Source organism: Camelus ferus, chromosome 30 (assembly GCF_009834535.1).
Source record: "Camelus ferus isolate YT-003-E chromosome 30, BCGSAC_Cfer_1.0, whole genome shotgun sequence".
Lineage (NCBI taxonomy): Eukaryota > Metazoa > Chordata > Mammalia > Artiodactyla > Camelidae > Camelus > Camelus ferus.
In genome coordinates, this window is record NC_045725.1 from 19214323 (window position 1) to 19238176 (window position 23854).

General features: G+C 37.0%; 2 protein-coding genes across 2 annotated transcripts in view; both read left to right on the top strand.

Annotated features, from left to right (window-relative positions):
• LOC116660609 overlaps positions 1-730 on the top strand; it is a 48278-nt gene extending 47548 nt beyond the window's left edge. Inside the window, exon 3 of the mRNA XM_032470449.1 lies at positions 624-730. Coding sequence (XP_032326340.1) covers positions 624-682 — 59 coding nt within the window. The 3' untranslated portion in view covers positions 683-730. The remainder of the gene's footprint in view (positions 1-623) is intronic.
• Positions 731-853: 123 nt separating this feature from the next.
• Positions 854-22452, top strand: LOC102520603 (dynactin-associated protein-like). Its single transcript, XM_032470521.1, has 4 exons — positions 854-868; positions 9742-9875; positions 16952-17116; positions 19636-22452. Exons 2-4 carry the CDS (start codon positions 9819-9821, stop codon positions 20476-20478), a joined length of 1065 nt encoding a protein of 354 aa, XP_032326412.1. The 5' UTR covers positions 854-868; positions 9742-9818; the 3' UTR covers positions 20479-22452.
• The last annotated feature ends 1402 nt before the right edge of the window (positions 22453-23854 follow it).

The window sequence follows — 23854 nt, forward strand, 5'->3', positions numbered from 1 at the left end:
GGAGACACTGGGTTTTTACAGGATCTGGAGAACCGGCTAGATTGAAAAGATTGTAAAAATTGTTGCCAGTGTTTCAGGAATTTGTGACATTATTTTAATATGAAAATATTATGCTATTTTAAAATATGAGGCAGCATGGTGTCGTGGTTAAAAGAATGGACTCCGAAGTCAGACTGCTTAGGTATATACTTTGGTTCCACCACTTCCTAGTTGTGTGACCCCCAACCTGCTGCTTAACCTCTCTGTGCCTCAGAAATGGTGCCTTGGCTGTAAAATCAGGAAGATACCTGCTAGGATTGTTCTGAGAATTAAATGAGCTAATGTTCATAAAGTGCTTAGAGCAATTGCCTAGGACTTATTAAGTTCTGTTTAAGTGTTTGTTAAATAAATGTAAGTAAATAATTCTCCTTTCCTAGGTTTGGGATGCAGGTGCCTTTCCTTCCTACTTAATGGCTTCTCTGATGGAGAGATGTCAGTCTCTAAGCATCATGGGATAGGGACGGCTTTGTGGTCTCCATTTTGGATCCAGGGACTGGAAGCCACTAAGCGACTGAGTCTTATTCCAGAACTGACAATCTGAACACCCAAACTTGTGGTAACCTTGAATTTTCATCTCTCCACAGCTCCTCCCTTAATCCCTGGAGCAAGGCTTTTTGTGTGGCTGACCTGGATTTTATGCTAACTGCACACACCCAAAGAAAGTGTGAAGCTCTGCCCACTGAGACACAAGACATCTCTGGTTAATGGGGACTGGGAGACCCCAGATGGCTCCATGGGTGGCATGGACTTTGAATGAGGCAGCACCTGTACAGGGCCTGGCACACAGAGAAGGGAAGGCGTGACCTGGGGTCATTCAACACCGAGCCTGGTGAGGAACACTTTCTAATTTAATTGTATTAATTTTCACATGTTACTTAAGCCTAACTGGTTACCAAAAATGAGAGAGGAAAAAATCCTCCATTATACTTTCTGTCCTTGTGGACATTAGATGTTTGTACTTTCCTTTCATCTTTGTGTAATTTCCTAATTTTTTTAGCTAAGAGAGAATGGTGGGGGAAAAAAGGGTTTCCCTATCATTCTTTTTCTTGAGGAGCTCAAATTTTGGAGGGAAGGAGAGATGGGAAGATAGCTACAAGTCGCTGATTTGTGAGCCATTTAGAGGCAAGGCTGAAGGGACAGAGCAAGCAGATGGCAGGGGAGGCTGTGTTGGAGGCCATGTGGGTCAGCTGCACCTAAGGGGTGGCAATCAGCCCAAATTCTGAAATAAGAATAGTTTCAGAAAACTGAGGCTCAGTTACTCCCTGGTTGTGTGACTTAGGGCAAGTTACTTACACTTCAGAAGCTCAGTTTTCTTTTGAGTGAAATGGGGTCACAAGTACTGCCTGCTTGTGAATGTAGTCATGAGGATTAAATGGTAAAATGCCTATGAAGTGCTCAACATGGGCCTGACATAGAATAAAGCTCAGTAAATACTTGCTGGACGCGTGAATAAATGAATGGATTAGAGTGCATTGGTGCAAAGTCCTGAAAGGTCCTGGCAAAGCAGGCAGTACGGCGTCACTGCCTAATTGTTGTCTAGTTAGTTGACTCCCACCCAGTACCTTTAATTTAAAGATACAAATCATGATTTAAGAATGTGTGTAAATCAAATCATTATGCTACACCTTAAACATACACGGTGTTGTGTATCAATTATATCTTAATAAAACTGGAAGAAAAAAGAAATGCAAATTTTAAAAATGGGCAAAGGATTTGAATAAACATTTCTCTGCAGAAGACACACGAAGGGTCAACAAGCACATGGAAAGTGCTCAGCATCACTAGTTATCAAGGAAATAAAAATGAAACACAGTGAGATATTACCTCATCTCTGTTAGAATGGCTGTTAGCAAAGACAAGCCGTGACAAAAGGCTGGCAAGGATGTGGAGAAAAGGGAGCCCTGATGAACCGTTGTGGGAATGTAAAGTGATTACAGCCATTATGGAAAACAGTATAGAAAATCCTCCAAAAATGTTAAGATTAAAAATAGAACAGCTGTATGCTCCAGCAGTTTTGCTTCTAGGTGTATGTCCTAAGGAAATGAGATCACTATCTCAAAGAGGTATCTGCAGTCCTGTATTCACTGCAGCCTTATTCACCATAGCTAAGATACAGAAACAAAGTAAGTGCCCATCGATGGGTGAATGGATGAAGAAGATTGTATGTGTGTGTGTGTGTGTGTATATATACACAATAGAATATTCAGCCACTGAAAAAGAGGGGAATCCTGCCATTTGTAACAACATGGGTAGGCCTTGCAGACATTATGTAAAATGAAATAAATCAGACAGAGAAAGGCACATACTGTCTGATTTCACTTATATGTAGAATGTAAAGATTTCAAACTCATGGAAACAGAGTAGAATGGTGGTTGCCAGGGGCTGAGGGTAGGAAGAAATGGAGAGATGTTGGTCAAAGGGTAAAAACTTTCAGTTATAAGATGCATAAGATTTGGGGACCTTGTGTACAGCATAGTGACTATAGTTAATAATATTGTATTGTATGCTTGGAAGATGCTGTGCAAGTAGACCTTCAGTGTTCTCACCACCACCACCCCAATAACAACACCACCAAAATAGTAATTATGGGAGGTGAAGAATGTGTTAACTAACCTTTTTGTGGTAAACATTTCACAATACATACGTGTGTCAAATCATCGCATTGTATACCTTAAATGTATACAATATTATATGTCAATTTTATCTCAATAAAGTTGGGAAAAAAGACACACACACACAAAAGATTATTTTTTTCATTGAACAGTTATTAAGTTCTTGTCCTGGGCACTGTACCAGATGATGGATTGAAAACTAAACTTACCCCCATGAATTGTTTGAAGACTAAAATACGACATTTGTAAAAATAACAGTAAAATTCTTTTATATTTATATATGAAAATCACAAGGAATACCTGACCTTCATCTCTTCACTTAAGGGTAAAAATTAAAGAATGCTAAAATTGTTTGTTGTCCTGTATTCAAGTGCTTTTTTATTTTATGAATAAACATTGGGATCTTTTGCCTTAATCAGTTTTGGTGCAAGTTTAGGTGCTGTAGTCAGTGGGCCTCAGTCAATTCTGGAAGATGTTGAGTGTGAGCTGCAGAACTCCTAGTTGCTTTAAAGGCATGAGCTATTAGGGAAAGAGTTACTCACTGAGAGAGAATAACTTTCAATTAAGTTACCCTTAGAGGTTCTGCTAAGAAATGGACCATGAACGACCCAGCCACAGACCTATATGGGGAGACCTGAGTCGCAGGATCAGATTGCTGGTGTTCAAGTTCCAAATCTACAATCTAGTTGCTGTGTACCTTAAGTAAATTATTCAGCCTCTCTGAACTTCAGTTTTCTTTTTGTCTCTTTCTGTCTTTTTAACCTGTAAAATACACTGCAGGCAAGTGGAACTCTTCTGTGTGTTTTTTCAGTAAGTCCTTATTAGGGGCTCACCATGGGCAAAGCACTGTGCCAGGTGCTAGGGAATATAGCGATGATAAAAACTGCAGTCTCTGTCCTTGTGGAAATTTAAGTCTAACAGGGACAATAGATACTAAACAAATAAAAACACTATCTAGGTATCTAGCTAGCTATCTAGTTATCTACCAACAATGATAAGTACTAAGAAAGGGCACAGTGCTGGGAAGATTCTAAACCTAGAGGAATAAATTTAAATTGGACAGTGAGATTTAAACTGAAACCCGAAGGGTGGTGTATTTGTTTTCTATGGCTGCTGTAAGAAATACCCAAAACTTTGTGGTTTAAAAAAGCACAAATCCTACAGTTCAGAAGGTCAGAATTCCAGCGTGGGTCTCCCTTGGGTTAAAATCGAGGTATTCTGGAGGCCTTAGGGGAGAACTGGTTTTCTTGCTTTACCCAGCTTCTAGTCTACCCACATTCCTTGACTTGTGGCCCCCTTCCTCCTCTTCAAAGCCACCAGAATTGTATTTATCTGACCATTATTTCCATTGTCACATCTCTTTCTTTGATTAACTTCTGTCTTTTGCTTCTGCTTTTAAAGACCCTGTGATTACATTGAACTCACTTGGATAATCTCCCTATTTTAAGGTTAGCTGATTATAGCCACCTCAGTTGCATCCATAACCTTAATCCCTCTTTGCTCATGTAACCTAGCATATCCATGGGAATTAGGATGTGGACATTTTTGGTTGGTCATTATTTTGTCTGCCACAGATGGGTAGAAATGAGCCTGGGGAAGGGGGTTAGGGGTGGTGGATGACTTTCCAAGGAAGACACAGGTGGACAGAGATCTTGAGACAGGCTTCCATTAAATTAATGAAAAAGAAGAGCATGTTTGAAGGGTGGAGAAAGTGGGGAATAGTGCTGCAGGCTAAGGTTTTAAAGTAGATGGAGCTAGCCTTTGCAGGGCCCTTTTTGCCATGTTAAAGATTTGTAATTTTTTCCTACACGCAATGGGAATCCTTTGGGATATCGATTGAGGTACGGCACGATGTGATTGGCATTTAAGGATCATGCTATGTCCTTGGAGGAGAGTACACTGGGGAAGCTAAAGATGAGGCTACCGTAATTACCAGAGAAAGATATTTTTGAGAGTGTTTAATACAGAGCCTGGCAATCAGTAAGAAGTCTTGTGTCTGTAGTGCTACACGACCAGGCTGTTCTTCAGCATCTTCCTGACAACACATTATTTTCCCCCCACTCTACTTTCTCAAATGCACTCTTCTTTCATGTTGCCCACCTTCACTTCTTTTTGCCAACCTCCAGTATCCTTTAAGATCTGGCTTACACCTCCAAGAACCTTCAGTGACTGGCATTATTCCACATCAGTAACTGCTTTTGCTTTAATGTGTATTTTGAAAAACATCACTCTCTGCATATTTACTGTCAGTTTTGCCACATTCCTCCTAATTGAGTCGACTCCAGCATTACACAGCAGCTTCTGTCCTGCCCAAACTCTAGAGCCACCATGACTGAGACAGACCAGATTGTTAAAGCCCAGTTTTGAACATTAGGACCTTACATTATATGCTATGTCCTGATATGTAATATTTTAGCCTTAGTATGAGGTATAATGACCTATTGCTGACCACCTGAAGCTCTGTTTCAGTCTGGATAGGCTAGATTTTGCTGTAGCAACAAATAACATGGGTATTACAATGGCTTATAACAACAAAGGTTTATTTTTTGGTCACACTGTTTGCCTATTACTGGTCATCTATGGGCTCTGCTCCATTTATCGTCTGAAACTCAGGCTAATGGAACCTGGCCTCTTTGCAAAACATTGCCATTGGTCATGGCTTATGACTGGTCTCAACATTAAATGCTCCATCCTTGAAGTGATACACCTCTCTTCTACTGACAACTCTGGCTAGAATAAACCTGACTTCAAGGAGGTGGAGAAGAAATAGAGGAGGACAGAAAGTGCAATTCTATCATGTATTGGGAGGGCTTGAATAACTGGTATTACTTTCATTGTGGTCTGGGGACCAGTGCTCATCCCAACATTTAATGGTACCCACATCTGAGAACCAGATTATGATAGTGGAGTTTACAAGTCCAAGTCCTTTTTCTATTACTCATTCTGTAGGCCTGAGATCCTCCTGGGTCTCCTTTCTGAGGTCCTATTCTGGTAATTAGCATGTTTTCCTGGGTTCCCAAATAGGGCTGGAAGCCTTGTCTTTCTTTTTCAGTCCCCATCCCTTAGGATACAGGAGTCTCATTTATCCAGGTGTTAGAGCTCTGCTAACTGTAGGCAGATCATTTTATAGATGGCATTGAATGCTCAAACTCTGATCATTCTCCAACTGAATTGCACCTGTTGGGAAGCCCTGACATTTTTGTTTGGATTGTCTTATGCTGATCATTTGCCCAAACCCCAAACAGAGATCCAGTCTGCAAAGCTTTTAAGTCTCGCTTTCTGCCCAGAAATTTCTAAGCTTGTAATATAATTTGGGTCTAAATTCTAGCATCCTTTCCCTAGTAGGCAAGTCTTCTCCAGGCATTAAAGATGCTTCTTTCTTGCTGCTCGTAAACAACCATGCTGCCTTGATATATCCTGAGGCATGTCTAGTTGTTTTTGATTTTTTTCTAAACATTTTTCCCTCTCCTCCATTTCCCAATTTTTCTTAGCATCTAATGTAGCACAGTGAATATAGTAAGTATTTAATAATCACTTCTTGGGTGAATGAACGCGGAGCCACAGACTTACCTTGAAACCCGTGAAGTGTTGCTGAATGCTTTAGTATTTCATCAGGAAAACGGGGTAATGATACTTAATTCAGGAAGGTATTAGGCGGATTAGATATGTTCAGTGTGGTATGTGCTGGAAGAGGCACCCATCACAAGACATTTCAGTAATATTAATGACAAGATGTGGCTGAGTCAGACACCAGCCAGGGTGTAGAGGAGCACCTGTTTAGTGTGCCTGAGTGACTTTCTTCAACAAGGGATGGAATTTTTGTTTTCTTACCTCTCATCTGTATCTGAACTGTGTTCCTGTATCCTTCTCTTGATGTGAAGGAAAAACAACCTCTCAATTGATTTGTTTTTGTTTTTTCTTTGAGGAGGGAAGGACAAGAGGGGTGGATTCTTGAACAAATGTGCAGATAGTTTTAGTTTTTCACGCTCCCACTTTGGTCATTTTTTTTTTTTTTGCATAGTAATTGCACTGGTTTGATTTGGACTTAATACCAAAAAACTTCTTTTATAATTTCTGTGCATTTTGAATGATTATCTTATCAAGTTTAAATTAGTAGGAAATACAGATCTAAATAGTATAATGAAGCCTTTGAAATCTGCTATCTGTCTGTCTGGTTATCATTTTAATCACTCAACGCAACATTATGAACTACAGTAATGTCCTGGCCTAAAAGAATTGTTAAAGATGGCAGAGCTAGGGCTGTCATATGAGTTGTCACCACACTGAAAGACCAAAGCAGAAATACAAAGGTATTTTCATTAGTATCAGATCACGATGAAATGTCAGTCATGGAAATATTTCAAATGGGTAACTTGATTAATAAATTAATTTTATTGTTATCTTTAAGATTACAGTGTGGTTCATTTCATAACAGATGACATTTTAACAGGCTTTGGATTCTTTTGGCTGAAAAAATTACCAGTTGTTAAAGGACTGTCAACCACTCTCAATTAATACAGACTTCCAAATTCTTTCAGCTTAAAATTCTGCAGATATCAAAGAGCTTATTTTCTAGGAGATATTCAGCATACCAGTAAGAGTTACCTGTATTTCTTTGCATGTTGTAGTAATCCAGGTGTGCTCTACTCTAGCTGCTGCCCTTGTGAGGTGAGCACAAAAAGTGTTCTTTGAAAAATTAAGAAAATTCCAGTTTTATACTGAAAATTTAAGTACACAGCAATTTACTTGTTCATTCTTACTTTGGCTCTTATAACACTTCATGAGTTAATGATAGGGAGGGTAGAACTTTGATATTATTTTGTCAGTGACCTAATGATGCACCCTGTGGAATTTTGCCTACTCAGTGGTTATGGAAATCCAGTGCAGAATTTAAATATGTGTGTCTTAGTACCACAATGCCATACTAGATTTTTTTAAAAGCTGAAGTGAAATATATATTCTATTCAAATATATGTTCACTAGATACATTAAATCATTGTATTTAAATGATTGTATTTAAATCATTTAAATTCATTGACTTACCAGGTGGTCATGATTAGTACTAGTGAAACTCCTAACTTGCCTGGGTTCCCTATAGTTAAGTGACCACATGTCCTGGTTTATATGGGATAGTGTTATCGCTGCAAAATTAAATTATTAATACTGCTTCCTTTTGCTCTCAGAAATACTTTGACTTGGAGTGATAAAATATATGATCACTCTACTTTCACTGTCACAAAAGCCATAGTTCCATTGCTTTAGTTTCATTATGGAGAGGCAAAGCATTGTCTCTTCCTCCTCCTTAGAACGAATCCCTTCTTTAGCTTTTTCATGCCTTTTGTGTTCTGTAGATCCCAAGGCCATTTTACTTTGCTCCCGTGGATTCCAATGGAAACTTTAGCTGAAGAGTGCATTTATAGGAGCACTTTAGAAATGATCAAAATACATTCTAATACATAATCAGTGTATGTTTTACTCTACTCCAGGAAAGCTGAAATCTTGGCTCATTCGCCATTGAGCACTCAGCATCTTGCACAATGCTTGGGTATAGTAGACGTAATAGTGCTTATTGAAGGAATACACAATTTGAAAACTTAACCCATTTTTTGATGTAAGAAAATTGAAGTTTCTTTACACACACAATTTTCTTCCCTAAAGGTATGAAAACACTCTATGAGCACCCTTGGAATCATTATTTAGTAAAGTATTTCTCAAATATTGTTTGAATAAGGATTACTTGGCATTTAACCAAAAAGTCAGGCCCTCAGACCCTGCCCCTGACAGTCTGGTTCAGTAAGTCTCAGGTGGCATATAACAGGCATCGTATCTAGGATCCTTTCCAAATCCAAGTCTTTGAAATCTTTGTTTCAGTTTGTTTTCAAAAGGACATTTGCTTGACTTCCTACTAGGCTATCCATCTTTCTACAAAGACACTATTAATAAGCTAATTATAGAGATGATATTAGACTGAAAGGAAACTGGGTTCCATCACGCGACTGGTTTTATCACTTCCCTTCTTTGGATACAAATTTCCTCAACCTTAAAATGACAAGGCTGAACTACAAGATCTCCCAGACCTCTTGCAGCTCCATGATCAGGTAATTCTTATCTTTGAAACCTGATAGGTGTCCGGCCAGTTAAAAAGTGCTCTATGAGACATTTTCAACTAAAAAGCATAAGTACTTCGTCTTTGTTGCTTCATTTGTAATAAATTATCTATGGACAAATTACTACTGAAGAGATAGTTTCAGACTTTTAGGTTATTTAAGCACCATTCTTCATAAACAACTTTCGACACAAATTTTATTTGGGATTTTCTGGATACATGTATTGGGAACTGATTGAGCATTTTTTATTTGAGGTTAACAATGATTTCTTAACTTTTGCCAATTGACTTTTAGATCCCGCCGAAGATATTTCTGCAGATAAGAAAAAAGTCCTTTAGTTTTGAGTATAATTTGCAGAAGTTAGAAAAGGCTCACCTGCCCACGTATCCTGTTACTAAATTGCAAGCAGAATCAGAAGTAATCTTCTGGGTAACTATTGCCAAATACATACAACCAAATTATATTATTTTTTCCCAAAAGTATAAGTCAAGTTAGATGAACAGTTTCCAGAAGCAGAGAGAGAGAATAGACTGGAAAAATTTTAAAGCTGAGGAGGAACTCGAGAAGGTCAAGATTTGATGAGGAGAGGGTCGTGATTGCCAGAAAGTTGTTGCCAATAGAGGGGAAAGAGGTTCATGTCTGGTTATTAAAGGAGCAACAACAACATTCACTTATTTCAGAATTCTATCTTGGGCTGTTTCTGAGATCAGAAGGAAGAGTTCTGTGAAATGATGTGATAGGAGAGAGAAAAGGAAAATGGTATGATTGCAGTGTCTTTCTACTAGGCGGGCTGCGTGGTGGCATAGTATTGGGGTGTAATCACAGAGGTGGGATTGATTTTCTTGTTTCCTTATGTAATTGCTTAACACCCCACTTCTTCCTTTAAGGTGGAGCCCATCTAAAGAATAATTATTTATTTAGCCTAATCCACACTAGCACTGATGTCTCATAGTAGATACTAATCAACTCTATTATTCCTCAAGGTTGCAGGTTTATAAAGGGCAATGAACAGGCTGAAAAATGTTTCTGGAGGTAAACTTGTGATACCAGCACCTCAAGAATGGACAGAAAACGTGGGAAATACGTAGTGAATATTGAACAATCTGGAAGCCAGCCAGTGAGTATTGGTGGCAGCACCGTGGTATGTTCAGATAGGTCAGAGTCTTGTCTTCAATAATTATACAACTCTTAATATTTTTTTGTAACAATATGATTCTTCCCCAAAAGGAATTCTTTATCAAACATTTACATGGAAGACAATTTTTGGCTATTCTATTACTACTTGTTAATTAGAAAACCTGTATTTTTTCTGTATATCAGTATATGCAAAATTGAGAAATTCATTTTAATACTCACTGATCTATTAGCAGATTTGGGTAATAATTTAATAACCTGTTCAAATAATTCTCTACAGTTATAACTGAAGTATAAGACAACAAATCTACACTTGGCTTGATTAACAAATTATGGTTCTTAAAATGTGATATATAAATGTTTGTGTTAATTACCTGGATTTTTAGTAGAATGTGTGGATTTGTCAGAGCTCAAAGATCTCATGTATCTTTGAAAGTTAGAAGACAATCTTGTAAGTGAAGTCTAGGCCTAGGAAGCAAATTATCTAGCAAATTCTCTGGATTAGTCTCTACTTAACTATACATGAATTTCTTTTTTGGTAGAGAATTGTATTCAAGTGAAATATTAGAGTTTAATTATATATAGTATTATTTGACTATTGCTTATGTTTTTAGAAGAAACAATTTACTATTTAGTGCTGTGTTTTGGGATTGCCTTTTATGTAACTGTTCATATCTGACTAGAGCCCTTGATACTAGAAATAGAAATGGAAATTTGTTGAATAAAATCAGTGTAAGTTTGAATGGACAATTACATTTTGTGAGGAAAATTATTTTTGTCCCCCTACACTAACAAGGAAGTTATGAGGCAAAGAAATCCTTCTCTTGATTCTAGATCAACAACCCTTCCCCTAAAGATGTTCTTCCTGGTTCTTCTGGTCTTATAATCATGTCATTATGTTTTCACAGTGTCACGATACTCAGATAAAAAGGTCCCTTTTTGTAAGGGATTGGTCATCTTGAAAATATCCCTAGACAGTGCTGGGAGTTTTCAAATAAAGGGCATGTATTTTCATCATTGACTGTTTCACTTTACATCTGGGTATTAGGACATAATGGCAGAGAAAAAAAAATTTTTTTTCCATTGAGGGCCATTTTTACCAATGGATTAAGTATCAGTTGAAGGCTAAATAGAATAGAAAAATTTAGGAGTTTGTTTTTCCCTCTTAGGAAACATGAAATGGTAAATTAATCTCTTCTAAGTTATGAGCAGAGAATTTAAAACTTTATTTCATGAACATAGCTAATGCATATTAGATGTATATCATGGAAATTATTAGTTTCTACCAAGAGGTAATTAACTATAATTCATAGCTCCCCAACTGCTCAAAATTTTAACTTTAGAGACTTGCCTGCTTTCAGTGTAGTCACCCACCATCTTCCTTCTCTTAAATATTTTCAATTCTGGTAAGTTGATCTGGCTAGTGAATTTTTATTTAATTACAAAAGTTCAAAAATATTCAAGTTCATCAGCTACAAGCAACTGAATAGCTGAAGAATAGTGGTAGTAATAATACCCCAAAACACAAAGCTTTTATAAAATATAAATCTTCGTGATTTTCTCAAAGTTAAAAACAGATGGAAATTTGTTAAAGTGCCTGTGTGTATCATATCTTCTCTTATTAGGTATCACTACATAGTTATTCTGTTTATTTCTTTGGCATGATATTGTAACTTTAGAAACACAGACCTTGACTAATTTTTTTATGCCCAAGTGTCTTCCTTCTTGACTATATATGATTATACTCCCTTTTATTTTTAGTTGTAGTTGCTCAATGGCCAGTGTCTGCACACATATTTAGCTTTATTACTATAATAGAAATTATAGGTTAATTGAACTAGCAATGTCAATAGCATTTTTAATAACCATTTGGGAGTGGATATTTAATCAATATGATTGAGAGTACAGTTAAATACTACTCTTGCTGTCCCATGAGAAAAAATTTAAATACTTCTATAATATTTTTCAGCTGTAACAAATTTACATGTAACAATTCACATTCCCCTAAGTATGTAACACAGATTACGCTCCTTCTTTTTCTTAAAACTGTATCTGGAGTTATTTTTCTTTTAACTGTGCTTCAAGAAAACCTAACCACCAAAATCTTTCTTAACTGAATCCACCCTTTTAATTCATTTACTTTAAAAAATTCAACATGTATTTAAAAGATTTAAAGAATAATATAATAATAATAAACTTGGTACAAGCACCAAGTTGAAGAAATAAACCATTACAGATATAGATGAAATCTTTATTTTTTAATTTTTTTGTTGAATATATTTGACATACAATATCGTGTAAATTTGAGGTGTGCAATGTGCTCCTTTGATATTATTACATATTCTAGTATGATTGCCACTATAGTGATATTTATCACATTACATAATTATAGTACAAGAAGGTTGTCTATACCCATTATACTGTTCCTTAGTTGTGAAATCTTTTGTTTATATCTTCCCAACACCCTTCCCTTTCTCCTCTGTGCTACCCACCTCATAAAGACTATGGTGAATATGGTTGTGCTCAAACATTTTCCAGCTTCTAATCTTTTTGCACATATTTTGTCAAATTCAAACAAGTCTTTTGTGCTTCACCAATGAAGCATAAGATCTGTAAGAGTAGAAAAATCAAATAGAAACTAGAAAATGCATGTTGGGAGGTTGCCAAATGACTTGTCTTCCATAGTTCTTTCATGGACTGCCTAGTTCTGTCAAAAAAGAGGATGGCATTAATAATATTAAGGCCATAGATCTCGTTCTGATATGAGGAATTTTAGTTAGTAGAGTGTGGACAGATGGATACTGGTCTTATTAGACTTAGAAACCCTGGCACTAGAACTTGAATAATGTAAATTTGTTGTTGTTTTGAAAAACTTTAAAAAATATTTAGACTTATAGAAAATTGTGAACACAGTACAGAGAGTTTCCATGCACCTGAGATGCAATTTCCTCTTTTCTCTTTTTTTCTTTTATCAATTTGACTGAGATATAATTGACATATAGCACTGTATAAGTTTGAAGTGTACAACACAATGATTTGACTTAAATACATTATTAAGTAATTATCACAATAAGTTTAGTGAAATTCCATCATTTCATATAGAAACAAAATTAAAGAAATAGAAAACATTTTTTCTGATGAGAACTCTTAGGATTTACTTTAACTTTCATATGTAACATACATCGGTGTTAATTATGTTTGTCATGTTGTACATTACATCCCTAGTACTTATTTATCTTATAACTGAAAGTTTGTGCCTTTTGACTGCCTTCATCCAATTCCCCCTCCCCTCAATGTACCCCACCTCTGGTAACCACAAATCTGATCTCTATTTCTATGAGTTTGTTTGTTTGTTCTTGATGTATAATTGACCTATAGTAACACTGTATTAGTTCCTGTTACACAACATAGTGTTTTGGTATTTTTGTACATTTCAAAATGATCACCATAATAAGTCTAGTTACAATCTGTCACCATATAAAGATATTACATAGTTATTGACCATATTCCCCACACTGTACATTTCACACCTGTGACTCATTTATTTTGCAACTGGATGTTGGTACCTCTTAACCTCCCTCACCTCTTTTCCTCACCCGTTTCCCGTTACTGACATTTAACACTAATATGGTACATTTGTTACAATTAATGAACCAATGTTGATACACTATTATTACCTTTTTGATACATTATTATTAACAAAAGTGCATACTTTATTCAGACCTTCTTAGTTTTTACGTACTGCACCTTTTCTGTTCCATGATCACATTGCAGATACCAAATTACGTTTAGTAATCATGACTCCTTGGGTTTCTCTTGGCTGTGACAGGTTCTCAGACTTTCCTTATTGTGGATGACCTTGACAGTTTTGAAGAATACTGGTCAGATATTTTGTAGAATTTCCACCAATTGGAATTTGTCTGATTTTTCTTCCCCTAATGATTAGGCTGGGGCTGTGGTTTTTGTTTTAGGGACGACCATGGAAGCAAAATGCCATTCTCATCACATCAGGTCAGTGACACCTGTTATTAACATGACTTATCATTGTTCATGTTGACTGTGGGGACCTGGCTGAAGAAGTAGTTGACAGGATTCTTAAAGTTGTTCTCCACACTCCCCCTTCCCAAACTGTGTTCTTTGGAAGTTGCTGTGCTCAGTCCACACTTAGAAAGTGGGGAGTTACGTTTCTTGAGGGTATAGTGTCTATGTCAATCATTTGGAGGTCTTCTGCATAAGAGATTTGTCTCTTCTCCTTCATTTATTTATTTGTTCAATGATTTATATGAATATGAACTCCCAGATATTTGTCTTATATTTTGCGTTATAATCTGGTACTACTTTGAAGTTTTTTGCTCAGATTTTTACAGCTTTGGCCTTTGAGAACTCTTTCAGTTAGTTCTTGTGTCTTTTATTATCATTATTATTATTATCATGATTATTATTATTATTATTAGTTTGGTGAAGCATGGAAGACTTCCTTAATCTCTGGTGCGACAAGATGCCCCAGGCTTATCTTGTATATTTCTCCCAGCTCTAGAATCAGCCATTTCTCCAAGGACCCCTGGTTCCTTTTATCAGAAACCAAGATCTAGGTGCTTGTTGCTGCTAGAGTGTTGTTGCTTCTAGGTCCTCTCAGCTGACAAAGCAAGGAAATTTATGTGTGTATATTACATATCTATTTCTCTAAATATTTCTGTGTGTAATCATCTGCATTTATATTAAGCTAAACGTGAGTTTATACTGATAACTCCAACTTTTTTTGATTTTTTTTGTGTATTTACCTTGTGTTCAGTGACTTCATTAATTCAGTTTCTCATTCTAACATTCTGTTTGTAGATTCTTCTGGATTTTCTATAAACACAAGCATTGCATTATTCTTTTTATTCTGAATTTTACAACTTTCTTTTTGTTTTCCTGACAATACACTGGCTAAGACCTCTGATGTAATGTTGAATGGAAGTGGGAAAGTGAACATCTTATGTTGGCCCCGAATTCAGGGGGAAAGCATGAAATATTTCACCGTTAATTATGATGTTAGCTTTAGGTTTTATGGAATTACCTTTATCAGATTGTAGATTCTGTTACTAGTTTGCTCAGAAATTTTTATCACAGATGGTTGTTGAATTTTGCTAAAACTCTTTCTGCATTTTTGATATATTCACACATTTTTTCTCCTTTATTTTTTGTTACTGTGGTAAATTATATTAGCTGTTTTGAATATTAAACTAACTTTCATTTCAAGTTAGCTTAGGTTTTGGGTAGACCTCATTTGGTCATGATTTTTTAACCTTTTTATATATTCTTGGATTTAATTGACCATGTGTTTTGTTTAGAATGTTTGTACCTATGTTCTTGATGGGTTGACATTCCAAGGTTTCAAGGTCAACTCTTTAGCTTTCTATGCCAGGCAGCCTCAAAATATGGCAAAGTCTTTAGGGGAAACCAGTCTTGTGTTTGTGATCAGTTCCTTTCTTCCAGCAGAATTTTATCTCCTAATCACTATGATACTGCTAGAGACTTTACTCTGCCTTTCCATCCTGGTCTCCAGCCTCCTGAGCTATCCCAGAACATTACAAAGACCTTACAATTGGGCCTTTTCTATTTTCCAGTCCATTATACCAGACTCACATGAACACCAAAAGTTTTGTTGACTGTTTTGGTTTGTCAGAACCTCAGCTTATGCTTAGAATCAACCAATTCCCCTAGAAAAGAAAATGTTCTTTGATTGTTAGGTTACTTTGGAAAAGTTCTTTCTTTTTTTAAATTAAAAAAAATCTGATTTTCACTTCTCTCAAAGCTCTTCAATTTTATTGATTGATTGATTGATTACAGTGGAAGAAGTGGACTATTGCAGTTTGTTCTATCCAGAATCTCACTTTACCTCTTTAGATTTGGTTTTCTCATTATGAATAAGACCCCAAAGGGTTGTCCTTGACAAGCCTTAAGGTCTCTAGAGTTTTCATTGTGGGACTTGTTATTTTTTCATTTAATTTACTTCATTTTTTCCACAACGAATTTTATTATTCCATACTAGCTGAGGCATACAAATTTATGGTCATGTAGAATTACACAGAAGTATGTCATTTTTTTAATTGAATGATTCTTTAAATTCTATAGTGCTTTACAATTTTCAAAAGTTTCACCCACATGATTTCATACAATCCCATAATAAGCCTTTTCCCCCCTACTCCTCTGCTGCTCCTCCCCCTTCCCTCTACCCACTGGTAACCAATAATTTGTTCTCTTTATCTATAAGTTTGTTCCTTTTTTGTTTTATTCACTATTTTGTTGTATTTTTTTGGATTCCACATATAAGTGATATACAGTATTTGTATTTCTCTCTCTGACTTTTTTCACTTAGCATAATGCCCTTCAAGTCCATCCATGTTGCTGCAAATGGCAAAAATTCTTTTTTATGGCTGAGTAGTATTCCATCGTGTATTCTTCCACATGTTCTTTATCCACTCATCTGTTAATGGACACTTAGGTTGATTCCATACCTTGGCAATTGTAAATAATACTGCTATGAACATTGGGGTGCAATTTCTCTTGAATTAGTTTTTGGTTTTTTTTCAGATGTGTACCCAGGAGTGGAATTGCTAGGTCATGTGGTAGTTCTATTTTTAGTTTTTTGAGAAACCTCCAACTTTTTTCCAGGTGGCTGCACAAATTTACATTTCCCCCAACAGTGTGTGAGGGTTCCCTTTTCTCCATATCCTACTGTGGAATTTTTTAAAATGTGATCTTCCTTCATCAGCTTGCCACATAATGATATTTAACAAATCCATTAAATATGATGAAGATAAAAATAAAGTCTGAGTTTTAACATCAATAATTATATAAAGTAATTAAATGTAACATGATCTAATTAGATTTTCTTATTTTGAGAAGAAATATTATAAATGTATTTATTTATTCCTTAGTCTGGTTTCAAATGATCTTATTTGATCAAATATGCCATAATATGTCACAATTTGATTTATATTTGTCAGTAGTGTATTGCTTTAGACATAAAAGACAATAGCTTCTTATTTTTCCCCCATTCTTTTCTGAATACAGCCGTTCATGAACCTTAGAAAGTATGAAGCACACAGTTCAGCATGTGGGTTGAAAACATCAGTTGATGTAACTGGTGATGCTGGTACCAATTTAACTGATGTCTGCACCAACACAGGGACACTTGGACACTCAAACTTTCCAAACAGAGAATTCCAACAATGTCAGGTAATGTTTGGGGCAACACCGTTTCTTTGGGTTATAATGTAATCCACATGGAAATGCACTTGATCTAATATTTCAGAGGAAAAATATTCAATTAATTAGCATTGTTCTATTGAAAATCTACAGCATCTTTTGAACATGTCAAGTCACTGAGAGGGAATGCAGAACAGGTAGATTTATGGGGTTCTTCAATTAAGACGGAAAGAAGAAACATGCAGAGTTTAGGGAAAACGTATAAAGGTTAAAAAAAAACTAAGTTTTGTGCCCCCTTTGTTTGGAGGACTGAGTAGGTGATGACAGCAAATTCGTTGACAGTGAGTGACACTGTAGCCCTTGCTCAGTGGAGGGTGAAGTCATGTGTTAAAGCCTGGGGCCGTAGTCTGTGGGTGATCTGCCTCACTCTCCTTCCTTTCCTGCTTCTGAGGCTCACTGTGGGCCTTCCAGCAGCCTCCTATTTCTGACCTCACCCGTTTTCAGCCTTGACTCAGAAACTATGCAGTATCACCTGGATTTGGTGCCCAGAAGCAGATTTCCTATATTCTTCACCCTATTTCTTGTTATTCTGTTTTCTTCATCTTGAGATCTGATCTCTGAGTCTTCCTCTCACTCAGCCCCCATCCCCGGCTCCAAGGTGGAAACTTGATTTTGACTGATTGCTGGCGATGCTTGGCAGACTGGGTGCTGCTGGCTCTGGACTACAGCCCTGCTCTGATTAATCGTGCTCTGGGGACAGTTTGGAAAGACTTTAATAAAACGAGAGAGGAAAAACTCTTTAGGACAAAAGACACTGCAGAAGAAGGCTTTTGATGGGGATTATTTAGAGAATATGTCTCTGATGACCTCAAACAAAACAGGCCGATCAGAGAGCTGAAAATTATTTCAGACACCTTTACTCAGCCACAGATGGAAAACACTGTGGTCTAGGAAGTTTAGATTGTTTGCAAGAATTCACACAGCTAGTTACTGGCAGTAACAGCACTGAGCACAGATCTGAGGTCAGGCTAAGATGAGTTTCTGTTAATCTCTTGTTAAAAATTGTTTAAAAATGAGGGTGATTTTGCCTCTGAGATGTATGTACCATCCTTCCTCTCCTCTGCTCTTAGCTTCCTTTCTAAGGCCTAGATGACTTGGAGCAGAGGGTGCCATTAGTCTTCGGACTCTCTTACTTGGTGCCCCGAATCCCTTAGCCTTTGTACCCAATGCCCTTGACCTGCTCCTCATTGCCTAGTGGGTGTCACTCTCAAAACCAAATTGAGGTTTATTGTCCAAGACAGTGTCCCCTATTTTGGGACATTGAAGAGCTACCCTACATGCTCCAAAGACATAGGCACTGTTTGTTTCCTTTAGTGATCGTTTTCAGTCACCAGACAAGGGATAAGAATGAGCTAATTAGTGAAATCAGGTGAAATTAGTGAAATGTTCTTTGGGCACTAAGTAAGTAGTGCTAGGAAAATGTTATCCATACCGTTTTCTTATTTACTATTTACAGCAGCCCTATGAAGTGGGTGATATGATTCATACCAGGGAACGGAGGCTTTCCAGGACAATGCACATTTTCAAATGCCATCATCTATCTAGTAAAAGATGGATTTAAAATTTAAACCTGAATCTGTCAGACTCCGATGCCTATGCCCTTAATTATGACAATGCACTGCCTTCTGCAAAAATCTAACTTGGAGGAAGTTTCTGGCAAGTTAAAAATTAGGGAAGTTAAGAAACTTGCTCAGAATATTAATGGTATGGAATTCAAGACTATCTGATCTCAAGGCTTACATGTTTTATACTATGCAATGTTTCCTCTACAATAACAAATTATACATACATACATATATATATATGAGATAGATGGACAGAGAGAGAGAGAGAGACAGAGAGAGATTGCCAAGTAATGTTACTGACATTAATCCCTATTCTAACTTTATCACATAGATTTTTATGGATGTATCTTACCCATACAGTGAAAACAGCTGGTGGCAGCAGAAGCTGGATTTCAACAAATGTTTTCAACTCCAAATTTCATGCTGCCAAATACTATACTAACCTGTTGGAAAAGTTAGCTAGAATATTTGGTAAGCCATTAATTAATGCATTTAAAATGGGAGACTCCAAAGCAGACACATTTCTGATATGTGAGAGGCCAAAAAGGGAAGAAAGTTTAATCAGTTGATCTTTTGGGTCCCTCAAATGTATGCAGCAGTCAGTCACACAGTGGATAATTCTTTCGATGGTGTGAGGAAGAAAGGGTTTCTGAGGTGACATTTATTGTTTATTTTAGTTTTAAATACAGACATACAGAAAGAAAGCAGAGAGATCAGTGGAAATTTCTTTATTCCTAGTACAAGAACCAAGACTTTCGTAAATGAAAACTTAAATTTGAGCCAATATTACAGGCCACTAAGATACATTTTATGTTTAAACATTTTTTTTACTAAAGTAATCTGTATATAAAAGGATGATCAATGGCATTAATTTTTCTTGCAATATTTAGTTTCAACTTCAGTGTTTATATAAATCCTTTCCAGGTGACACGGAATTTCTTCAGTGACTGGTCTCTGTGGAAAATATTCCTGGTTTCTCTCTTAGCTTGTGTAATAACGACAGCGATTGGAGTTCTCATAGTGTGTCTGGTGTATAGTGGGAGAAATAATAACCCCACCATTGTTATCCAGCTTCCTCAAAACCATGGGACACCCTCATCGACAACTGAAACAGCTTCATCTGCTAGTTCCCAAACTACAGTTCCCACTACTACAGTAGGTTCCACAACCACAACGTCTTTTCTAACTACCATCTCTACAACCACTGCTAGCTCTTCAACAGAACCTACCGGCTTAACAACCACTGATTCAACAGAATCTACAACAGCAGCAGCAACCAATTCATCTGACCTGACAACAACAGTGGCCACAGAGGCTCCAACCACAGCTGCCCCCACTGCTGCTCCTACTGAATCCACAACCACGGCATCGCCCACCTCTCCAGCTGAACCAGTTACCACTGCAGATGCCAGTACTGGTACCACTGAGGCTCCAACCACAGCCGCCCCCACTGCTGCTCCTACTGAATCCACGGCCACGGCATCGCCCACCTCTCCAGCTGAACCAGTTACCACTGCAGATGCCAGTACTGGTACCACTGAGGCTCCAACCGCAGCCGCCCCCACTTCTGCTCCTACTGAATCCACGGCCACGGCATCGCCCACCTCTCCAGCTGAACCAGTTACCACTGCAGATGCCAGTACTGGTACCGCTGAGGCTCCAACCACAACCGCCCCCACTGCTGCTCCTACTGAATCCACGGCCACGGCATCGCCCACCTCTCCAGCTGAACCAGCTACCACAATGGCTGCTAGCCCTACTTCTTAATCTACAACCTCAACAACCACCACTCCTTCTTCTACCACTTCTACTGAACCTACAACCACCACAGTTGCTTTCACTTCAACTGAACCAACTATCACAACAACTGCCAGCACTACCACTTAAGGGTACAATCACATCAGCCACTACCATCCCTTCTGCAACTTCTGCTGAACCTACAGCCACAGCCGCAGTTACCCCTTCTTCTGAATCCCACCAACACAACTGTTAGCTCCATCTTTTAACCTGAACCTACCACCATAATTCCAATCATCTTCCCTCAACTGGAGACGTTACCACAATTGCAAGTACCGTTTCAGTTGCACCCAGCACCATGACTACCGGGTTCATATTACCTGACTCTCTGACTGCCGTAACTTTTTCTGGTCTACCATTATAATATTACAGTACCAATTCAACTCCACAATGGTTCCACAGTGGCAAAGCCTCCCACTCAGCTGAAGCTACAACTACATAAATTACTCAGCAACTTCAAGTCTGAGTTATTTTCATTTCAAATGAACCTACAATATCAGTTTAACAGAATCTCCAGACACTACTGTCTGCTCTTCAACTGAATTTGCACTACCACATTAGCTACCTCCAACTCAGTGACTGAATCTGGTCTGTTCTCTGACATAAATAAAACATCATCTTCAACCCCCTTTCCTCCAGTAAAAATAAAGGTGACACAGATGCTACCAGCTTTCTAATCACAGCACCCTAATGACCTCAGCTGAGATGATAATTTCCATACCTGGTAATAGAAACATAATGATACCTGTTAATAGAAAATGCACCCACAACTAAGTAATTTATTGTCACAATGCAGTTAGCAATTTCACTCTGCCTTCTCATGAATCCATTGCCACAACAACATTCCATCAACAATACATGCTGCTACTATAACTTCTACTGAAATTTTGCAGTAGGGACCACCACATCAATCAGTCCTACAGTCACACTACCATTTCTACACCACCACCATTTCTACTGCACATGGTACTACAACATACAAACCTCACTAAACCCTCCAGTACCCTATCAACTGATTCTATAAACACTGTAACTTCTGCTGATACATTGTTTAAAGCTATCTATTACTTATTAGTCTGAACCAAATGCTGCCTCTATGTATACTAATCCAGTAATCACCATATCACACCTACTTGACAGAAATGGCAAAGTCATAATGACCCCTTCCGTTGCAACCATTGTTAGGATGCTTGCAAGGTAAATCCTAACATCCATTATCATCACTCCCACACCAGAGGTCAATAACCGCCAACGTACAACTCTAACAACTGCCAAAATAACCACTTCGAAAACAAGGTTACTTAACCAGTCCAACTATCATTCAAGTGATAATGAATTTCATCCCCAAAACAAGATTTAGATTTAACAATACCAGTGTATTAGCCCTGACCATTTAATTAGGAGAGTCTCTATTTTGTGAGGTTTTAGATAATACAATTGTCATATAAAGTAAATCCAATCTATTTACTCACATTGGAAAACTGTTTTATAATTGAATAAAAAGTTACCAAGTGTGAATTTAGTCTTTTATTTTTCCAAAGACCTAGTCTTTAATACACAAATTCCATATGCACAGGGAAAATACATTCTATATTATAAGAGTATGTTAAATACATTTATGTATTATCACATTTTCTTTTTAGATTGTGCCAAAATTACTTCCATTTCATTTTCTCTTTAAATCATTTTGATGTACAAGTAATATTTTAAATGTGTTATCACTATTTTCAATTAGGGATTTTGTTGTCTACTACTTTTTTTGCAGTAATCTTATAAAGGCTTTCAATTAAATAATTTGAGTAAATAATAATAATCATATTTGAATAAATAAATAATAATTTACTTATGCCTGCTATCTGCTGAAATACCAGAGAAAATTCCTCCCACATTGCTAACCTTACAGTAATTATATGCAATTAATGTAATAAAACTTTATTAAAACCCTTTAATTCTATTTTTTCCTTCTTCCATTTTTTTTCTCAATTAGTGGTACTTTGTATTGTTTATTAAATGTATCACTCACTGAACTTTTCTTTTTTTTGTTAAAGAAAATGTAACTTTTACCATTTTCCAGTTCTACATCTCTGCTTTGAATCAGGAATGGGAAATGTTCTGGAGTAGATCCATTGTGTAAATAAATACAAATTTGCTTTGTAAAGGATAGAAGATTTCCCCAGTTTAATCCTTTGTAGGTGCTCAATAGATATTCATCTAGTAAGTGCATAAATTCATCATAGCAGTGATATATTAGGTAAGCTTCCTGAAGGCAAGGACGTGGCCTCTGTGTTTACCCAGTGTGTGTATTCAGCACCTAGCAGGTAATAAATATTTGTTCAATAAACAAAAATAGCAAACATTATAAGAATTTACTATTAAATGAAGACAATTTTAGAATTGAAATTATACTGTTCAACACCTTTTAATAGACTTCTTAATATTAACCTATTAGTATTATTTTTCTAAAATTTTTTTAGTTGAAGTACAGCATATGTGCAGAAAATACACAAATCATGTTGCAGCTCAATGAATTATCACTGAGTGAACACACCCATACCCAAATCAAGAAACAGAACCTGCCCAGTACTTCAGAAGCCTGCCTTGTATCCACACCTGGATACTGCCTCCTTTTTCCTTCCCCCAAAGTAAACACTGTACTGATTTCTAACACCACGGACCACGCTGTCTGATTGAGAATGGCATCGGTATAGTATGTACTCATTTGTGTCTGACTTGTTTAGCTCAGCTTTTTATTTGTGAGTTTCATACATGTTTTGTAATTTTTCTCCAAGAATGAGTGATAAGTATATATGGGTGTTCAGTGTAAAATCCTTTACATCCCTTTATATATTTGAAGTATATCCTAATTTTCCAAAAACAGCACAGCTAGGACATAGCAAATGTTGTCTACGTGAGTGCAGAACGAAGTCAGCAGGGGCGAACTTATTTAAGATCTTACAGGTTATGCTAACTTTAGTGATTTTCCTTTCCCAAGAGAAAATGCCATTGGGGAGTTTTGAGCAAAGAAGTGACATGTCTGCTTTAATTTTAGATGGAGCAATGTAAATGCTTTGTGGAAAAGAGACTGGAGGATTGAAAATGTAGAAATAGAAAAATTAGGGGATTTCTGCGAAGCAGTTTTGTTTGGTAAGAGGAGACAGTGGGTTGAGCGAACGCACTTAGTACTGAGCCTGACACACGGTAAGTGATAAATACTGTGAACCCTGCTTTTATTCAATAATGTCAAAAGACACACAGTCATTCCTCTTTTACTCAGATCAGACCCACCCCAAACAGTATTTCTTTCAAGTACAATGACCATATTATTTTCTTGAAGTCTCATCTCTTC

What these genes read in the sequence shown, in the direction of transcription:
- LOC102520603 (XM_032470521.1), top strand. Translation starts at nt 9,819, where the DNA reads ATGGACAGAAAACGTGGGAAATACGTAGTGAATATTGAACAATCTGGA. An exon ending in AACAATCTGGAAGCCAGCCA is followed by an intron (nt 9,876 to 16,951) that starts GTGAGTATTGGT and finishes TTCTGAATACAG; the next exon opens with CCGTTCATGAACCTTAGAAA. An exon ending in GAGAATTCCAACAATGTCAG is followed by an intron (nt 17,117 to 19,635) that starts GTAATGTTTGGG and finishes AATCCTTTCCAG; the next exon opens with GTGACACGGAATTTCTTCAG.